The 20,527-nt window shown below is 55.9% G+C and overlaps 1 protein-coding gene across 12 annotated transcripts in view; it reads right to left on the bottom strand.

Annotated features, from left to right (window-relative positions):
* NIN (ninein) overlaps nt 1-19,485 on the bottom strand; it is a 59,531-nt gene extending 40,046 nt beyond the window's left edge. For 9 of the 12 annotated variants that reach the window (XM_042047352.1, XM_042047356.1, XM_042047355.1 and 6 more), the window contains exons 1-4: nt 19,192-19,292; nt 13,931-14,134; nt 7,886-7,967; nt 681-844 (exon numbers count right to left, since the gene is read on the bottom strand). In XM_042047352.1, the coding sequence (XP_041903286.1) occupies nt 681-844; nt 7,886-7,967; nt 13,931-14,113 (429 nt within the window). In that variant the 5' untranslated portion in view covers nt 14,114-14,134; nt 19,192-19,292. Of the gene's footprint in view, nt 1-680; nt 845-7,885; nt 7,968-13,930; nt 14,135-15,793; nt 16,624-19,191; nt 19,293-19,402 lie in introns of those variants that run through there. The other 3 variants (XM_042047353.1, XM_042047364.1, XM_042047354.1) reach the window with 3 other exon arrangements.
* Nucleotides 19,486-20,527: the final 1,042 nt, after the last annotated feature.

The raw sequence follows: 20,527 nt of genomic DNA, 5'->3' as shown, positions 1-20,527 counted from the left end.
AACCACTCGGCTCCTTTGGCTTTCCTGTCTGGGGAAGCAAGAGGAGATTCTGGGATTGAAAGCACTGGCACAAAGAGAGCCACAAATCTGGAGCACAAAACCAGGAATATGGATTTTTTGAGCAATTAGATGCCTCTCCTCTGTCCCAGAGCAGCTGCAGGCTGTGGGCTCTGCTGCCCACCACCCCTTTTCCCCATCCCTTCTGCTGGAGCCACAGCCGGATTTTGGCAGCTGCCCTAATGGATGTGGACATGCTCCGTCTGCTCCCCGCCCACACCTCGTTAGCCACGGAGGCAGCGGCTCAGCCCTCGCTTAATTGCTGGCCCACGCTCCAGCCAGGAGCCAGCGGCGCCAGGAGCAAGTCACCCCTGGCTTCTTCCCGACTTCCCACGGCACACGGAGCAAGGGAGACGTTGCCTGGCATGGCTAATCCCTAGGGACAGGCAAAGAGGGTGGCCAGTGCCTTTACTGGGACATCCCAACCCCCTTTGGATGTGGGGATCAGCCATGCGTCCAGAGGTGACAAGGCCAGCCCAACACCCATCCTAGGGACAGGCAAGGACGGTGACCAGTGTCTTTACTGGGAAGGCTCCAAGCACATCCAAACCTCACTGGATGTGGGGAGCAGCAATGTCCAGAGGTGAGAAGGCCACCCCAACACCCATCCCCTCCCTGCTCACCTCCTGGCTGGAGGCGATGTGTGCGGGATGCGCTTCCTCACTCAGCGGCTCGATGACCGTCACCTCGGCAAAGTCCTCCCCCGACTCCTGGAACTCCGGCAGGGAACGGCGCCCGTAGCGTTTGCCACCTTTGATGTACTTGGGTTGTGCTTCTGGGGAGGAATCTGGGGAATCCGAGCACAAAACACATCAGGAATGTGATTTTGGAGCTCTCTCGGGGCTGGTTTGTTGGGCGGAATTCTGAGCACCCGATTGCCACCACCGTTCCCGGTGGGCAAGCGCCAGCGGCTGCTCCATGGATCGTCACCACCCTCACCAGGGCTTTGGGTCCGATGGGTTCGAATTGGTTCTGCTCCCTGCCAACAAAAGCTGTCACAAAGTGGAACCAGAGCTTGTCCTTCCTCTTCCTCACCTTTCCTCACTTCCCAGATCAAGTTAACAGGATGGGGGGGGGGGGGCGGCTAAAACCCCTGAACCTTGCCAGGAGCCTTGGATGGAAAGTCCATTAGGCCTCTCCTCCTTGCACTAATCTGCATTAGCAGCACCAGGCAGGTTTAATTAGGGACAGAGTTGCACTGAGGCAGCTCAAGTCTCCAGATCCCGCAGACACCTGGGCGGCCGCCGCTGCTTTCCGTGGATTTGAATTTCAGCTCCATTAAAAATGCCCAAACAACCAGGCAAGTGGAAAAAAATTGGGCAAGTCTGGAGGGGGGCCGACAGGAGCAGCTGATCTGGGTGATGGTGGGGCAGGTCCCAGCCTGTGCTGAGCAGCCAAAGCCAACTGCAAGATCTAAATAACCCTTTGGAGTCATCATCTAATTACAGGGGCTCCACATTCCCCGGCTCCAGCTTCCCGCAGCAAGCTCCTGCCTTTGGAGACTGAATTATCCGGGAGCACTCGCAGGCGAGGATCAAAACAAAAAAATAAATAAGCACGTTTTGGGCTGTTTTCAGTGAGAATCCTCTGACGTCTGGAGCAGGGGGCAAATTAAACGAAGGACCAAATTAACCAGGGATTCAATTAGGGGAAGGCTCCGTGCCACGCTTTGTTTCAGTGTTTGCTAACCTGACTGCCGAAACCCCCCCAGGACTCCATCATCTTTTATTTTCCGCCACTTGCAGTGGCAAGAGCAGCAGCTTTTGAAAATTTTATTTGCAGAGGGCTCTGATATAAAAGAAATGCAAGAGCACAATACTAATAAGGCACAGGGAAGCTGCTCCACCATTGACAAAGGACACACGGAAAGCAGCGGCTCTCCAAACCCCCCTACCCAAATGCCTCCTCGGATAATATTCCTTTAGATATGGGAAGAAAAGGCTTCGAGCTTGTTAGAGGGGGAAAAATATTCCACAACTTAGCTATGCAATGAATTATAAAATACACAGGCCGAGGAGCGCTTTGATTCCTGCAGCCCCGCACTCCATCCAGCCGCAGTGCAGCTCTAGGGAACCAACCCAGCACCCGTGTTTGAACAAGGCCATTTTAACAAGATTTGCTGCAGCTGGGACTCAGCACATGAAAGTTGGGCGATGGAGTGCGCCGATAGAAAAATCAGGAGGAGACAGGCTGATTAAGGAAGAGCCCCAGAACAAAAGCAAACCTTATCACTCCTATTAAAGCCTGCCCGGTGGTGAACAATCTCCATCCAGCAGCTCTCTCTGAAATGCTAATATTTGTGGCTACTCATTCACCCAGTTATTTTACTCCCTCCCGCACAAGAGAGGGTTGGGAGCTTTGTTTTTCTTCAGGAATCATTTTTATTATTCCTAAGACAGAGCTGTACCTCCGTGCCCATCTGTCTTTGGAGAGATGGAGGAGGGGGAAGAAGCTGGAATTCAGCAATAGTGAAGCTACGGCTAAATTTCCTCCTGGATTTCCCGAAGAATCCCATTCCCAACCCCTCCACACTGACTGTGTTTACCCACTGCTGCAGCTGGAAATTCAGTGGTCTAGTGGAAGGTGTCCCTGCTCATGGCAGGGGGTTGGAATGAGATGGTTTTCAAAGTCCCTTCCAACCCAAAGCGCTCTGTGACTCTCTGAAACACGAGTGCCTTCACGCTGTGCCCCCTGCAAGCACGGGAATGGGAACAACAGGAGCACCTCCCCACTTCTGTGTTTTAAGCATTTGCAGGCTGGCAGCTGATTTCTCTCTTCTCTTTGCTCTGAGCACCACGGGCGAGCTTGTTTGCCTTTTGTAATTAAAAATGTGTGAAGCTCGAGAACATCCCCAGGAGGGAAAGGTGACCCTTCACAGCTTGAGGAGAACAAAGTTTGCTCCTGCTTTGCTCCAACTTCCAAACCAGCTGTGCCTGAGCCCAGCTGCTGAGGGGATCCCAGCTCAGGCACCCTGAAATCTCATTTCCAGAGCCAGGCTGCTCTTGTTAACACTGGGTTACCACTCTTCCCTTACCACATCCTGCAGCCCCATCCCTGGAAGCACAAATCCATCTCCTTTCCAGCACCATCACCTCTCAACCAGGTGTACACAGACACCTCCCACACCTGCAGCATCCTCTAAGCCTCTCCATCTCCTGCTGTCCCAACCCAACTCCCCAGCACAGCAGCTGGTGCCCTTGATGTCCCCACTATTCCCAGTATTTAGGGAATGCTGAGCACACACAAAATGAAAAAGCAGCCAGCCATGCTTCCTGAACGCAGGATGAGCTGAACTGAACAGGTTCTCATTCCCAGCCAAAAACTGAGGAGGAAGCATTAGAGAATCATTAAATCTGGAAAAGACCTCCGAGGTCATCAAGTCCAACCTCAGATGGAAAGAGCTGCTCAACCCACGTGTGTTTTTAGAGGCATAGGAGGAGCAGGAAGATGTCAAAATCAAGCCTTTCACTGAGCCAAATGCCCATGAGACAGCCCTGTGTGCTATTTATCCCCAAAAATGCCAAATATCCCCCCTGAACAGAGGGGAGGATGCTCTGGTACCCACTCCTCCCTGCAAGACCAAGGTGAGATGCTGCTGCTCCGACCCCCACTATTGTGTGGCTGACAAATCACCAAGGGGGGGGGGGGGGGGGGAAGAGAAAAATAAAATAGGTTGAGCCCTCCCTGCTTCCTACAGCCCTCAGCAACGTGTGAGCTTAGTAAAACCCACACTCCAGAGCTGGTGCCTAATTGGACACTGGGGTCTGATCTCCCCCCTAAACTGCCCGCAGGCTGGAGGAGGCTGAGAGAAGAAGCCTCTCACCTTCCTGCCCACTGCCCAGAGGGTTTGTGGCCCTCACAGTGCCCCCTGAAATAAAACAGCCCCCCCAGGCCTGCATTTCACGAGACCTCTCTGATGTAAGCGCCGCGGACAGAAACCATCAATTCCCTCTCTCGCTCCCCCCGCCCATCCCAGCACTGAAACGTCTCCATGGCTGGAGATTTACACTTGATTTTCTGCCTTTCTGCGCCAGATAAGTCATTTCAAAATCCTGTTCTGCCCTCAGATGGGGAGGAGGGGGAGGCTCCCCTTCCCTGGGCCCAGCATCAAAGCCCTGAAGCGCAGACAAAAGGGGGTTTAGAGCAGGAAGACCCTCATCCCACAATCCCGGCGTTTAAAGGTGAAATTAATTTCCCTGCTGCTTAAGATTTGGAAGGGAGGGATGTTCCAGCTGCTGGGCAAAGCACAGGGCAGCCAGGATCTGCTAAATCCTAATCCCCTGAGGCAGCAGGTATGTCTGAACTCCTTCAAGTCCCTGTTTCGTAACTCAGGTTCAGCAGTGGAGGAAGAGAGGAGCTATGGCTGGGTCACCACAACCCAAAATCAACGGGTTTTGACCCAAAAATATTGTCTGTGCCTCAACCACCCCTGTCTGGGCCGTGGCACTGGTTTCATCCCCACAGATGGGGGCCCTTCCAAAGGGTATCATCCCCACCAGCTCCTTTTTGGGAGGGCACTTGTGTTGCCTCCAAAAGGAGGAGGAAAAAACCGGGAAGGAAAAAACCCAAACCCCCTCGTGACCATAGGGATGATGGCGTCAAACTGCTCTTTAATTTCTCCTGGGTGTTCCTGTAATCCTGCACTCCACCCTGGTAATCCCTCCCTAGCCCAGCTTCCACGCACTTTTTATTTGCTATAATGGGGAGGAAAAAAGCCTGATTTTTTCCCCCCCCCCAATCACCCACACAACTGGTTTGTTTTCATTCCTTTCCCCACTCTCAAATCTATTTTACTGTACCCAAGCTACCCCCTCACTGCTGCAGTGACCCATGGACAAAGAGCAGCGGTGGCAGCAGCACCCAGCCCGGTCCCACAGGTCCCAAGAGCTAAAATGGTGATTATTTTCAACCCCATTCAAGCCTTTTTCTGCTTTTCCTGGAATCTCCCCATCCCTCTTCCCAGCAGAGCCAGGCTTTGCCCAGCCAGCTGATGCTCTGGTTCACAGCTGGGTCTGTGTCCCCACACTGACATCCTCGAGGGGACAGAGCTGATGACAGCAGCACTGGAGCTCTGCCTGCCTTGGTTTCCAGGGCTGCTCCCCAGGCAGAGCGCCTGCAGCACCATCTTCCCTGCCAGTCTTCCCTTTGCAAAGGGAATTTAGCCTCTTTGCCAAGAAGAAAAAAATAATATATAAATATACAAATATATAAATATATAAATTTATAAATATATAAATATATCAGCTGCTCTCTGCAAGCCTGAGCACTGCTCCCAGCTGCCGCTTCCTCCCGAAATGAGGAAACCCCATCGGCTGCTTCTGCAGGAACTGCAGCACTTTTGGTTCCTTGTCCCCAGCCCCTGGGTCCTGCTGTGACCCCAGAGCCCCGTCACAGGATCAGTTTGGGTGGAAGGGACCTTAAAAATCATCTCCTTCCACCCCTGCCATGGGCAGGGACACCTCCCACTATCCCAGGCTGCTCCAAGCCCCAGTGTCCAGCCTGGCCTTGGACACTTCCAGGGATCCAGGGGCAGCCCCAGCTGCTCTGGGCACCCTGTGCCAGGGCCTGCCCACCCTCACAGCACAGAATTCCTTCCCAATATCCCATCCATCCCTGCCCTCTGGCAGTGGGAAGCCATTCCCTGTCCTGTCCCTCCAGGCTCTTGTGAATAATCCCTTTCCATGTTTCTTTTTGGCTGCCTACAGGTACTGGAAGGGGCTGTAAGCTTCTCTTCTCCAGCCTGAACAACCCCACTTCTCTCAGCCTTTCCTCACAGCAGAGGGGCTGCATCCATCCCTCTGTGCCTCCTCTGGACTCGCTCCAACAACTGTGTCCTTCCTGTCACCCCCTGGCTCCTTGAGCTGGGAGCATCCATGGGGACAAGGATGTGGGATCCCCTCGGCCATGTCACACAGACCAAACCCCCGAGCCCTCCAGTGCTCCCCAGTGACCTTCCCATCACCCAAATCCCTGGATAAAACCACGGCTTCACTGCACACAGCCTCTCCCTTCCAGAGCAAACTCCCCAGACGCAGCAAACAGCCTGCAAATCTCCCCCCACTCCAATCCCCCCCGCCAAATTAAATTTTCATTTAAATGATATGATTTAGAGCTCTTAACTCAATTTGTCCCAAGCCTGGGGCGGGCTGGAACACCAGCATTTCCACACTCCCTGACAGTTTGACACCAACAGCACAAAGCAGCTTGTTCTCCAAATCTCCAGTTTGATCTAAATTAAAAGAAGCAAAGACTTTGGCGTTAACCAACCTGTCAAAACGCATTAAAAATAAAATGCCTCCCAGGCCTGCCTGGCTCTGGCTCCCTACCTGCACCCCATGCCCTTTGATTTCCTGCCACTCCAACCCCAGCTGACAAACGTGTCCCCAAGGAGGGCTCTCCAGCTCCACTTGTAATTTCCCCTGCAATAACCCCAAATTTAGCCGTTTCTGGAAGATTTATTTACATTTCAATCAAGCTGGAGCTTCTCAGCCATATGATTCCCCCATAAATGCAGAATGCTGGATTAGTTCTGGCTCACTAGGGTGCTGGGGTTGCCTCCTGCCCTGTGCCAGCTCCTGAGCACGTCCTGACCTGCACTTGGAAATTCCATTAAGGAATGCCGGGTGCAAGAGCTGCCATCACCCCTCTCGAAGCATTAAGAGCTTTGGAAACGAGAGGTGGAAAATAAAAATAATCCATCAATCACAGCTCTTCAACCCTGTGGTTTTTGCAGCCTATTTAAAGGGGAAAGTTGTAATTTTGCTGGCAGGCTGCTCTCCCGAGAGTGGGATGCTCCAGGAGAGGAAACCTGGAGCTCCTCTCTCCCCCCCCTTTGCTAAGCTGTTTTCTCCTTGGGGGATTTCACTCCCCTGCTGCTCCAAAGACAGGATTAGGGATTTACATACAGGTGTGATACCAGCTGGAGCTGCAGGGGCTCAGCCCTCACCACAGCTCCCAGTGCTCCCAGTCCCTGAAGGGGGGAAAACATTGAAGCTGCAACTGTATTTCCTGCCAAGGAAAGCCTAAAAAGCCACATTTTCAAGGCACACTGGAACAAAGCAAGGAAAAACCGGGACACTGAGGATTCACAGCACTGCCCCTGGACCCCTGGAAGTGTTCAAAGCCAGGTTGGATGGGACTTGGAGCAACCTGGGACAGTGGAAGGTGTCCCTGCCCATGGCAGGGGCATGGAATGAGATGGGCTTGAAGGTCCCTTCCCACTCAAGCCATTCTGGAATTCTCTGCCCAGCCCCAGCCTGGTTTCTCAGGGGCTTCACTTGTTCAGGAACACCTCTGGAGCAGCCTGCCTGTTTCCTGGGAGAAATACAGAGAAGCTTCCTACACCCAGCTCATCTCAGACACAAGGAAACAGAATGGACTTTAAAAAAATAAAAAACAACACCAGCCCCAGCTGGGAAAAAGCCCCAGCAGGAGCAGGAAACCAACTCTTCGACTGCCTGGCCACAACTCCCTGCTCCTAAAGCATCCCTGGCCACCAGGAGTGGTGTGGGATGGAGAGACCTGAGCCCATGTCACAGCCATGAGACATCCTGAGCATCTGAAGTGTGGTGCAGCTGTCTGCTCACAGCCACCCTGTGCCTCTCTGGGCATTTAGATCCTGGGGATGGGATAAGATACCCAGTGGCTCTGAAAACACTTTTGTTCAGGCTCCGCAACAGACCTGAACTCCCCTTTCTCCCAAGATCAGCCTTTTCTGCTTGGATGGCAGCACCTAAAAAGCACTTTCTCTTCTAAATTCCTCTGTGAGAGCCACCCACAACTGCTTTGCCAATGAAAATGTACTGGTTTAGGTAATTTCAGTATTTACCTGGTTCTTGGAAGTGTTCTTCATTTGACAGGGTTCTGGATAAGATGAGGATAAGTGCTTCTTTAAACTGATCAAAGTGGACCTGTGGGGAAAAAAAGGAAGAAAAGAGAAAATCAGCTGGTGCAGGGAGTTAAATATGAGGCCAATAATCCAGCAGGAAGATGGGCAGCAGTGGGAATTGCTCAGATCACTGCCCCTGTGCCAATGGCCTTGGCAAGGGGCACAAAGGAACCCTGGAGAAGTGACAGCAAGGGACATGAAGACACAGCCAGCACCTCTGGGCACATGGGCAGAATCACTGCTACCACAGAAGGACCCAAAGCCACAGATTTCATCCACTGGTTGGGTTTTTACATCAAGCAAAACCCTGAAACAACAGCCAAAGGAGCAGGGAGCATCTCCATCACTTGAAGTGACCTGGCCAAGGTCAGTGGCTCCTACAGTGAGACCATTCCTGACCAGGGATGAGATATTCCACTGTGGAAATGCTCCACTGCCCTAATTAAGCTTCAAAAACCACTTCCCAATGTGGATGGCAGAAAAATCCCTCCCTTTCCGGGGTAGCCCCACCCCAGCTCCTTCCACAAGGGCTGGACCAGGAATAGCAGGCCTGGAGTGGAGCTGGGAAAAACAGAGGGATGATCCCACCACTGAGGGGGTTTTTTCCCCTCCTTTTTTTCCATCTGTGCCTTCCTGGAAAGCCTCCTGCCTCCGGGCAGGAACAGTCACAGAGAGGCTGCAGCATCCTCCACAGCCGTGCCGGGGAATGTCAGCAATTCCAGCCGTGGGGGACAAGGAAACCCAGGGACAGCTGGAGAAGCTATTTGACATGGGTCAGTGGCGAGGCAGAGCTGGCTGCCACCGTCTCTTTTGGCTAAAAAAATCTTGGAAGAATCTTCAGCATGGAACAAGAGATTTTGTATTTAAAGAAATGCAGAGCCTCCAGTGAGGCTGCTCTGGCTGGCAGAGGATGAAGCCAGAGCTGCAGTCAGAGGGATTTTTCACACTGTTGGGGGAGGAACCAGCAGCAAAGTTCAGGTTTGAAGTTCCCCAGTGTTTTCTTAGGATCTAGGCAGCTCAAAAAAAGGCCAACAAGCTCCCTGGCAGGGAGGGGGTCACAGGTGAGCACCTCATGCCACAGCTCAGGTCCTGCCAATCACCCCTGAGGCTTTCAACATTTTTAAACATGTTTTTTAAACACAATTAAAAACTGTGTTCAGCAGAGAAGCTCATCAGGAATGCTTTCCTCTGAATACTAATTGCTGCCATCCCTTCCCAGACCCTGGTGTACTTCAAAAGGGACAGTTTACAGAGATAGGAGAATTTCCCCCATTAAAAAAAAAACCCAACCAAACTTGACATTTAGACTAAATGAGGATGAATAAAAGATGAGGGTGTTCGAATTACAGGTTCCCTCCCCATGGGATCCTCTCAGGAAGGGAACTGTGATAGCAGGCAGAGCCTTGGATGGGACCTCACAGCAGCAAGAAAACAAAATCCACTTTGCATCCCTCACGCAACCCCATGGAATTGAATAAAGTCAAACCACCTGGGCAGGTGTGCAGTGCCACTCTGACATCACCTGCTCTGCATAATGAGCCCCATAAGTCGTGTCTGCACTAACGAGGAGCAGGGAGGAGGAAGAGCTGAGCCCTTTTCAGCTGCACAGGGACAGAGGGGCCCGGCCCTGTGGCCACACTGTGATTTCACCTCGAGCACGGCATCCAAAGGAGCCCGTGGAAGCTCAGGCTGTGGAGCAGGATGTGGCCATCCTCCTGTGCTGCACAGCAGGATTTCAAATGCAAATCAGCAGCACAGGGACAGGCACAGGGCACTCCCCAATGCCCTCCTCACTCTGGAGGTGGAGTCCCAGCTGGCAGAGGGGGGAGATTTTTTCCTCAGGATGGGCCAGAGGTTTTCCTGACACCAGATAAGCAGCAAAACCAGTCTGTGGTGCACGTTTGACCTTGGATGTGGTGTGCCTGCACACAGAGAGTGCTTAGAGAGTTAGAGAAACACCACTGATAAAATTAGAGCTGGGCTTGAGCACAAGGCAGCCCTGGGGCAGCAAAGCCACGAACGCTGCAGAAATCCTCCTGTGAGGGTGGGGAGGCCCTGGCACAGGTTCCCCAACCCTGGAAGTGTCCAAGGCCAGGCTGGATGAGCTTGGAGCAACCTGGGATAGTGGTAGGTGTGGAATAAGATGAGCTTTAAGATCCCTTCCAACCCAAACCACTCTGATTCCACAATTCTATTTCGGTATTGCTAATTTGTGGATCTGCTCGTGGGGGTCTCCCAGCAATTTGGGGCTGATCCCAACCAGTCAGGAGGCAATGGGGGGCTTTGGAAGGTGATGGCACAATGTGCTGTCGTGCCTGCCCAGCATCAGGGACAGCACACACATCCCTGCTAACCCCACAGCCAGACCAGCACTGCAGAGCCAGGTCGAGTCCCCAGCGAGGCGAATTTTCCCAGAATGAGTAAATCAGAGGCAAACAAGACAAATGCACCAACAGAGAGGCACTGCCAGCCCAGCCCAGCCTCCCCACGGCAATCAGGGACCAACCAAAGCTGTGGCTGCCGAGCAACCCCAGGTCCTCCGAGAAATCCCGACGCCTCTGCACAGCCGGCTCCCTCTGAAGCCGTGACTGATTAGCACTAGAAAGAGCTGTGTGCCTGTGCCAAGGTACCTGCTGCTCCCCGCTGTGTCCCTGCCATGCAAAGCTCTTGGCACAGCCGGGACAGGCCGGCAGCAGCAGCTCCTTCCAGCTTCCCTGGCCTTGATCTCAACCACAATCCCATTCCCAAAGCTCTGCCCCTGTCTGTAAACTCCTTCCAGCAGAGGCAGCCAGAAGGTTGCAGAGGGACACGTCTAGTGGGGGGAGATGCAGAATCATAGAATATCCTGATCCACAAGGATTATGGGGTCCAGCTCCAGGCCCTGCACACACACCCCAACAATCCCACCCTGGGCATCCCTGAGAGCGCTGTCCAAACGCTCCTGGAGCTCTGGCAGCCTCGGGGCCGTGCCCATTCCCTGGGGAGCCTGGGCAGTGCCCAGCACCCTCTGGGGAACAACCTTTCCCTGATATCCAACCTAAACCTTCCCTGACACAGCTCCAGCTGTTCCCTCGGGTCCTAACAGGCCAATCTTGCAGGAACATCAGAACAGGGCAGCCTTGCACCCAAGCCTGGCATGCGAAACCCCACAGTGCATTAAGGGGAACGGCGTCACTGCGGGCACAGGGTGAGGATATTTTGCAAGAGGTCACGAGCCGTGGCACTGAAGGGAGCTGACAAGTGAAACCCCAGGCCACGGCGTCCTTGCTGCAGGCTGCCAATGCAGCGGTGCAGGTGAAACCTGAGCTCCCCATCCCTGCTCAAGGACAGTGCCAAGGACAGTCCCTGCACAGGGCCCAGAGGTGCCCAACTCCACAGAATCCCAGCACGGTTTGGTTGGAAGGGAGCTTAAAGCTCAGCCCATTCCACCCCCTACCATGGGCAGGGACACCTTCCACCATCCCAGGGTGCTCCAAGCCCCGTCCAACCTGGCCTTGGATGCTTCCAGGGATAGGGTCTGACTTCCAGGGACTATTCCCATCCCCACACATCACCCAGGCCCACGAGCACTGTCCCCAGGACACCTCCAGTTTGCTGCTGATTAAAGGGCACAGAGAGGGCAGACACACGGGCATACCCACACCCATCCCCTCACTGCTGCCATCAAGGGTGAGAGGAAACAGCCTTCCTGAGGAATCCCGGGAATTGCTGAGAGCATCACCTCTGCACACAATCCTATGAGGAAAAGTTCTGCAGGGGTTTGGCCACGAGTCAGGGCAGGATTTACACCCCCACACCAGACCCCATTAACCCCCAAACCATCACGGGGGAGGCTGCACATCCAGCCCCTCTCCGGATGCCAGCTCAGCTCCCAGTCCCCACCCAGGGCGGGAGCTTGGAACGAGGTGATCTTTAAAGTCCCCTTCCAACCCAAACCATTCCGTGATTCTGTGATCCCGGAACATTCATCCCTGGAGCAGAGCCCCCGGCACAAAGGCAAGCACGTGGCCCCACCGAGCTGCCCCTGAGCAGACAAAACCTTCCCCCGCTGCCCCCTCCCCAGTGCCCTGCCATAAATCCCGGCCCCTGGAAGTGCAGGCAAACAAAGGCTGGGACCATCTGCGGCGAGGAGCTGGCGGGGCAGGTGCAAGAAGTCTGTGCTCAGGGAGCAACATGTTTGTGCTGTTCTCCCCATGAGCTTCCTAGGAAACCCCAAGGATCCGAGGGCTGTTAAATGTGGCTCATGCTCAGACATGGGCCATTGCTGCTGCCAACGAGCACGAGCACCGGGGAGATGGGAGCAGAGGCAGCAGACAAAGATTATCCTGAGGCTGGAGTGGCAGGATGGAAGGGAGAACCATCCCCAAAGACAAAGGAGGGGATGAAATAAAACAGGATGCCTCGTGCCCTGGGATAGCCTACAGGGATGGAGCTCCGGGTTGGGATGGGGTGAGGGTGACCCAGCACTCGGGGTGCTTTAACAGGGGGGGGTTTTGTGACAGCCACATCTGCCCTTCCTCTCTTTCTATGCTACCATCCCACAAGTGGCAAAGCCAGGTGATAGGATAAGGGGAAATGGCTTTAAACTGAAGGAAAATAGACTAAAATTCAATATTGGGAAGGAATTCCTGGCTGTGAGGGTGGTGAGGCCCTGGCTCAGGGTGCCCAGAGAAGTTGTGGCTGCCCCTGGATGCCTGGAAACGTTCCAGGCCAGGTTGGATGGGGCTTGGAGCAGCCTGGGATAGTGGGAGGTGTCCCTGCCCATGGCAGGGGGTTGGAACTGGATGATCTTTAAGGTCCTTCCAACCCAACCCATTCCATGATTCTTTGATAACAGCATCTGAATGCTGGCTGCTCAAGATGACAGAGCAGCACAGAAAGTCTCTGGTGCTCCAGAAAATGCCACACTGCAACTCCAAAGGTCAGCAACCTCTGCCTGGACCCATCCCTGCTCCAGCTCCTGCACCACTCACTGTCAGCAGAAGAGCTATGGCCCCAGGGCAGGCGAGGAAGAGGAGGAAAAAGGAAAAATTCCTTTGTTCGTTAAACGAATCATTTTGTTTGTGAAAACTGCAGTTTGATTGGAAATTGGAGTTGCGATGGCTGCTTGTCTGTTGAGAGCCCTGGCTGCCCTGTTCCACATTTTTCTGATTTTAATGAGCAGTGATGGGATTTCAGGGCGATTTCCAGGGAAGGATCTAATGCAGTCTGAGCACATCGTGCCGGGAAAGACCTAATGCAGAGCACAAGGACATCCAGGCTGAATGCAGAGATCCCCCCAAGGGCAAGCAGCTTCTGCTCAATGCCCTGGCATTTAACTCCATAAAGGGACAACCACAACTGAAAAAGGGCTTTGGGAAGCCACCAACACCAGGTAACGTGAGCAAAGGTGGCTCAGACAGTGACTGCCTGAGCGGGACAATATTTTCCATCTTAGAAAAATGTGCGTGACTGCACATGGCCCCACCGGTCTAACTACAGCTTAAGCCAGTGTAAATCACAGGCTCAAGCCCTGGATTTAGGTCCTTGTCACATCCCAAGTGGCTCAGAGTTTGTCAAGCACCTGGTGAGCTGGTTTGGGGAGGTGACCCAGGCCAGCAGCACCAGGAACGGCTGCTGGGGGCACGGGCGCTGCGTGAGCCGAGCGCTGGCACGAGGACAGCCAGGACCTGGCACTTGCTCTGGCCTTGGATACTGGGAAAGCACGAGGCTCAGCCTAAAGTGGTGGTTTCTGAGTTTCAGACCACCTCCAGTGAGGGCAGACATAGCAGCTCCCTTCCCTGTTATCACCAATTCTCCTCTTAGAAGTTGCCCTGTGCCCACCCCGCTGAACAGACCGGACCCCACAGGTCCTGCAGCGCCAGAGCCCCAGGAACATTGGACATACACAAATTATAGACATCAGTCTCTTCCCAAGGCCATTCCATGCACACAGGTGCTGCCTGCTTCCTCAGCCCTCCCCCTTTCACCTCCCCAGATCCTTACCCTGCCTAGGAGGTTTCCTTGGAGGAGCGTCTGCTGCAGTGCCGGGGCCACCTCCTCCAGGTGCAGCATGTGGCAGAGGTCAGTGAGCTCCTCCTGCCCCAGGGACCCCGTGCCTGTGCTGTCGAAGCTGTCGAAGAGCTCCTTGAGGCGAGCTTCATACTGGTCCTGCTCAGCTTCATCCATCCCATAGCCTGCCACGCTCACCTGCGGGAAGAGACGGGGCAGGTGACCATCGGTGGCATGGGACAGCAGAAAACCCCAAGGGCTGGGACAGGAGCTGCCCACGAGGCTGTTTGGGGACGTGTCTGGTTGCATTGATGCTCCCCCACTGCTCCTGCCTCTCCCATCCCACTGGGGGAAGAAGTAACACAGCAGAAAGACCGAGGGGAAAAAGCCCGCAGAGCCAAGCCCTGGGGAGGGGACAGCCCAGGTGGCTGGGCCAGCCCCATGTGGCACGTTCCCAACTCCAGGAGCAGCTCATTTGGCTCAGCTGGAGCAGCTGAGGTGCTGCAGGGGGAAATCGTTCCCTTGAGCTCCACCGATCCTCAGGTGTTGCAGGTGATGCTTTGGTGAGGAGATCAACAAGCAGCCCGGCAGCACAGCTCAGCAGCTGCAGGGAGCAGAGCAAGGGGCTCTGACTGAGGAGGGGAGGGCACGAGACCCCAACCCAAACCCTTCAGGCCAGCCAGGCACCCTGCCCACCCCCTCCATGAGCACAACACAACCCCCTGCAACAAAGATGGGATCGTGGAATGCCTTAGGTTGCATAAAAACTCCATGATCACGTCCAGCTGCCAAGCACTCCCTGTGCTGCTCCCCCTCAGGTATTTCAGGTCAAACCCTGCTGACAGGCAGCAAACCCAGAGCAGAGCTGAGCCCAGCATGGGGACAGCCAAAATCCTTCTGGTGTCCTGCACCAGAGCCCAGGGGACAGGCACAGCCCAGCCAGGCTGTCCCTCCTGCACTGCCACACACAAGGATGGCCATGGACACTCCAGAGAGTGGACACAATCCCTCCACCTGAGCCTCACATCCTCCCTGTCCCATTTTTTCCCCTCCAGATCCCTCTTGAGCTGATTTCTCACGGTGCCCAAGCTCTGTGGGGAGGAGGGAGGGCACAGACACATTCGACCTGGGGCACAGACGAGGAGGCAGCACCCAAAAACTCAGGTGCCTGCGAGCAGGAGGAAGGCAACAAACTCGTTTCCATTCCCACACTGGCAACCCCATTTCCCACCTGCACCCACAGGGCCAGATCCCAGTGTCAGGGAGCCCTGTCTGCACATTCCAGCGGCCCCAAAACTCACAGCCAAGCCTCCAGCAAAGATGACTCCAACCCACAGAGCTTCCCAAGCATTTTTGAACCTCTTATCTTCAGGGTCAGCCACCTCCTGCCCCCCCAGAGATGTCTCCAGCACCTGACCCTACTGCTACACTGCCAGAACCAGTTTCCGCAGTTAGTGCAGAGAGCTAAATGCCACCTCCCAATACATCCCCGAGCATCCCTGCTGCTGGAGCACTGGGATCACCCCTCTCAGTGCCACACCAGCAGAGAGCCCCAAAAACGCATCCTGGGCAAGTCCAGCATCGGGGAGCCCATAAAACCAGCAATAAAAACACAATCCCCAAAGGAAAAGAGCATCAGGTGCGTGGTCCCTACCTCGCACCACCCCCGCCCTGCAGCCCAGGTGAGCTTTTGGCGAGGGCACCACGGCTGTGGCAGCCTCACGCATCCCCACGGCGAGGGACGGCCGGAGCTCAGAGAGACACAAGCAGCCCCGCACAGCCTGGGGAAGGGATTTTTCTGCTTCCCAGCACTGAAACCATCAGGAAGGAGCAGAGCGGGCCAAGGCCGGTGCCTACCTGCAGTCAGTCAGCGCAGGGAGCTGCCGGCAGCCCGGCGATCCCGCAATCCTGCACAACCTCCATCTTAGGCAGGCGGCTCCCGCACGCAGCCGGCTGCGCAAGGTGACCCAAGATGCCTCCTCCCGCCTGAATTATTCAGCAGCGCTTCCACGGCGGGGGAAAAAACCACCCGAGCCTCCTACCTGAGGAGCTGGCGAGGCCGCCTGGCATCGCCCAGCAGTCAAAATAATGAGGTCAGCGGCATCGGAGCCCCGGCGTGCGCGGCCACCTCCAGCACCCGTGACGGGCGACTGGCGGCGGGGAAGGGGCTCAGAGGGGAGGGGGACAAACCAGAGGCACACAAAGCCCGAATTAAAGCCCGGCCTTTCATCTCTGTTCCAGATGGGCCAGCAGCTGAGATGCAGGAGGGCGGCCGGGATAATAGGGGCAGGCGGGCAGCAGCTGAGCGGGGGCTCCCCGGTCCCCCGCGAGGAGGAGAGGGGCCGGTCCCTGCTCAGGGCATCACTTTGTTCAGATTTATTGCTGGCCTTCTGTGTTGTCTCAAGTCCCCCCAGAATGACCAGCTTGAGCAGACAGCGCTGAAAAGTACGGATTTAGGAGAGTCACCACCACATTATTCCTTGTTTCTGTTCTCCTTATTACAAGCCCGGGGAAGCAAAGAGCTCCGAGATGATGAGAAGAGGAAGTTTTCACCGGCATTTCTTTCCTGCCTTTAAATCCACCCCCCTCCTGAGAGCCAGATAACCTTCACAGCACACAATGTAGGGGCCTGATAGGACTGAATTCTCAGCTAAATTTAACTCAAACAATATAGGCTTAAACAGTAATTACCGCTTCGCATATTAAGTGCCTGGAATCAATATCAACTTTAGCCTGGAGCTAATGAAGACACAGATTACCTGGTCAATCAATGGCATCAGCAGGTAAAACCACCACAATTAGGACAATTACTTTTTTTTGGGGGGGGGAGGGGGGAAGGGGTCTGAAAACAGTATGAATTATAGAATCCCAGAATTATTTAGGTTGGAAGGGACCTTAAAGGCCACCTCATGCCAACCCCCTTCCCCTGGACCAACACAAAATCACATTTGCTGCTGCACAAGAGGGAGATTTTGAGGCTGCTCTGCCCGGATGCCCCCATGGGCTGCATCACCAACCAGGGCTATGGGTACCTTGTCCTTATCCCAAGCTGCCCTCCATCACCTGGAAGTCATCACCTCCAAGGGACAGTGAGGAAAACGTTGTTTTTGCTGCTGCTCTTAAATGCCTCGCCTCAAACCAGGGCCTGGCAATTAGCAGTAATTACTCAGCAGGGCAGCATCCTGTGGTCATCTCCAAAACACAAGCGCCCACTCCCTGGGATGTCACTGCTCCAGAGTGTCCCCCCTGTCCTGGGGAACACAGCCACACTCGGGCACTTTAAAGCAACTTTCCCTTCCCACTGCACTTGTGACAACCGGGCTGATGTGAACACAGCTGGCAAAACCCACCAGGACCCCAGTTTTTAATGCTGGGGTTTCTATGAGATGCCCAGCAGCCACCAAAACCAGACTATTGAGCCCTTGCTGGAAAGCCAGAACTGAGGCTGTCTCACACTCATTATCCCCTGCCCCTAATGAACCATCTCATCCATCACAGCTGCAGCTCAGCGGCTCTGCTGAATCATGGAATGACCTGAGCTGGAAGGGACCTACAAGGATCATGGATCCAACCCCTGGCCCTGCACAGACACCCCAACAACCCCACCCTGGGCATCCCTGGCAGCGCTGTCCAAACACTCCTGCAGCTCTGGCAGCCTCGGGGCCGTGCCCATTCCCTGGGGAGCCTGGGCAGGGCCCAGCACCCTCTGGGGGAAGAACCTTTTCCTAATATCCGACCTAAACCCCCCCCCCAACACAGCTCCAGCCGCTCCCTGGTTCCTGTCACTGGTCACCAGAGAGAAGAAAGAGCTCGGCACCCTGTCCCTGTGTCCACCCCGAAATCCCCACATCGTGTCAGGGCAATTTCCAGCTCAGCCCACCCTGCAACACCCCATCCCCTCTTGGAGCAGCAGCCCCACAAAGGGTCACACCGAGAAACCAAAGGCAAAGGGAAAAACAAAACCCAAAAGGACAATGAAGCACCTAAACGTCAGTAAATCACTTGACAGCACGCCCAGCTCTTCAAGGGTCACCACCAGAGTCAGCCTTACAGCTGGCGGTTCCTCCTCCCCATTGACCGCGCTCATCCTTTTCCCTCTGCCCCTCAATGCCACCTCTCCCCCTGCACCCCAAAACACCCCCAGACCCTCCAAAGTTGGCAGAGAGCAGCGATTCTGTTAACCAAGCTCCACTCCCGATTAGCAGAGCAGCGATGGCGTATAAAAGCACTATAAATTTATGTAAAGAGCTTCAAAAGCAGCGCAGCGGTTTGAATATTCACGCCAGCCCGGTATTTGCATTGTAATAGGGCTTTTCACTCCCAGCCTTCCCTCCGTAAGGAAAAACAAAGCGCCCATCTGGTTTGATTTTGCAAATCGGGCTGGAGTCGCTCTGCAGTAACTCGGGGAGCCCCGGGTGCGATATAAGCCCAAGGTGGAGGCACAAAGCTGATTATTTCAGAAGTAAACAAAGCGAGCCGGTAATTTATCCAGCGACGCCTCGCGCGCCGGGAAATGAGGGATTCGGTAATTCCCGCGGAGCTCAGACCCGCGCCGGCTCCGACAAACCCGGGCTGTGCTGAATCACGGCGACACCGCGTCCAGCGCCTTCCCTCCGCTCCGTTTTGGGGAGCGCATGAGGAAGATGAGCAGGATACACCCCCAAACTATCACCCACCCACCCAGCCAGCAAAATCCCAGCACCGGAACCTCCTAGGCTGTGGGTTTGGGCTTTCCCGGCTCCATCCTGACAGGGATGCTCCAAGGGAGACGGGCCCACGGTTGGTGGCCAGACAGCAGATGCTGTCTGCCACCCTGGTGACAGCGAGAGCTTTGCCGATGACAAAACAACTGCTGTTATTAATTCCTCCAGCCACAGCCGGCTGCTTCCAGGACTCAGCCCGGCGAGAGTGGTGCAGAACCCGCTCCCAGCGTTTGGAGCATCCCTCCGGGGACAGGGATGGGGTGCCCTTGGCAGGAGGGCGAGCGGCACCTGGTGCCCGTCACCCCGCGGGACCACTGCCACCAGCGCAAAGGGGACCTTGGGGGCTCTGGCGTGGCACCCACTCACAGACAGCCCTGAAACCGCCAGCGAACCCTCTGGCTAGAACTCCCTATCCCCATCACCCCCTTCCCCCAGCATCCCCCACTTCCAGCATCCAGCACCCCCCCTCCTCTCCAGCATCCCATTCCTCCAGCATTTCCCCCTTTTCCTCCAGCACCCCTCCCCTCCAGAGCCCCTTCCCCAGGCACCCACCTCGCCGCTGCGCCCCTTCCCCGCCGGCCCGTCCCGGCGCCCCGCACACGCGGCCGGCCCCGCCGGGAAGGGACGGGAAGGGGCGGGCTGCGCCCCGGCACCGCCCGCGGAGGAGGGACCGGGGCGGACAGCGCTCCCCCCGCACCCGGGGCTCGGTGCTACCCCTTCCCCTTCTTCCCTTCCACCGCAGCCGCCCCCGTCCCGGCCTCACCGGCTGCCGGTGCCCGCGGCGGGGCTGGCGGAGCGCTCGGAGCGTTGCGGAGCCGGGGGAGGCGCCGCGTTCAAATGCGGCCGCGTTTATTGGGCCGAGCCTCGGGGGCGGCCCCGGGGGTGCGGAAAGGCCCCGGGGCGGGGGGACCGGCGGCCTTTGTGCGGCACCGCCCGGGAACGCCTCCCGGCACAGGGGACAGCTGCGGGGGTCTGCTGGGATGTCCCGCACACCCCCGTGTCCCCGCTGTTCTGCACCCGCGTGGTGGCATCACCTCAGCTCCCTACTGTGATATCCCCCCACGGTGGCATCACCTCAACTTCCCGTTGTCCTGCGCCTCAGGACAGCGTAACCCTGGGTCCCCAATGTCCTGACCCCCCGGGTGGCATCACCTCGGTTCCCATCATCCTGCACCCCAGGGGACATCATCCCAACTCCCTACTGTTCTGCAACCCCGGGTGGCATCACCCCAGCCCGCTGCTGTCCTGTCCCCCAGGGTGGCACAACCATGGTCCCCACTGTCCCACACCTCAGGGTGGCATCACCCGGCTCTTCAATGTCCCATCCCCCCAGGTGGCATCATCACAGTTCCTGTCATCGCACATCCCGAGGTGGCATCACCCCAGCTCCCAACAGTCCTGTCCCCCAGGGTGACATCACCTCAGTTCCCATCATTCTGCACCCCCCGGGGACATCACCCTGACTCCCTGCTGCCCCGCACTCCAGAGCGGCATCACCCCGGCTCCCCATCATCCTCTCCCCCAGCTGGTGTCACCCCAACTTCCCGCTCTCCTGCACCCCAGGGTGGCATCACCCCAGCTCCCAAGCGTCCTGTCCCCCAGGGTGACATCACCTGAGCCCAGGGGGACATCAGTCTGAGTCCTTGCTGTCCTACACCCCAAGGCAGCATCGCCCTGGCTCCCCACTGTCCTGTCCCCCAGGGTGGCATCACCCCGGCTCCACACTGTCCTGCACCCCAGGGGACATGGCCCTGCAGCTCCTCATTGTCCCAAAAAAACAATGGCACGTCACCTGGGCTGTCCCACGCCTGAAGGTCACAGCAACACATCACCGTTCCCTGCCCTGGGGACATGGCACCCTGGCTCCCTGCCATTCCAGGGTACCATG

The sequence above is a fragment of the Corvus kubaryi genome, unplaced genomic scaffold (assembly GCF_017639235.1).
Source record: "Corvus kubaryi isolate FWS band 111438036 unplaced genomic scaffold, C.kubaryi_AGA036_p1.0 66, whole genome shotgun sequence".
NCBI lineage: Eukaryota > Metazoa > Chordata > Aves > Passeriformes > Corvidae > Corvus > Corvus kubaryi.
The sequence above is the reverse complement of the archived record's forward strand: the minus strand, read 5'-3'. Positions and strand labels throughout refer to the sequence as shown.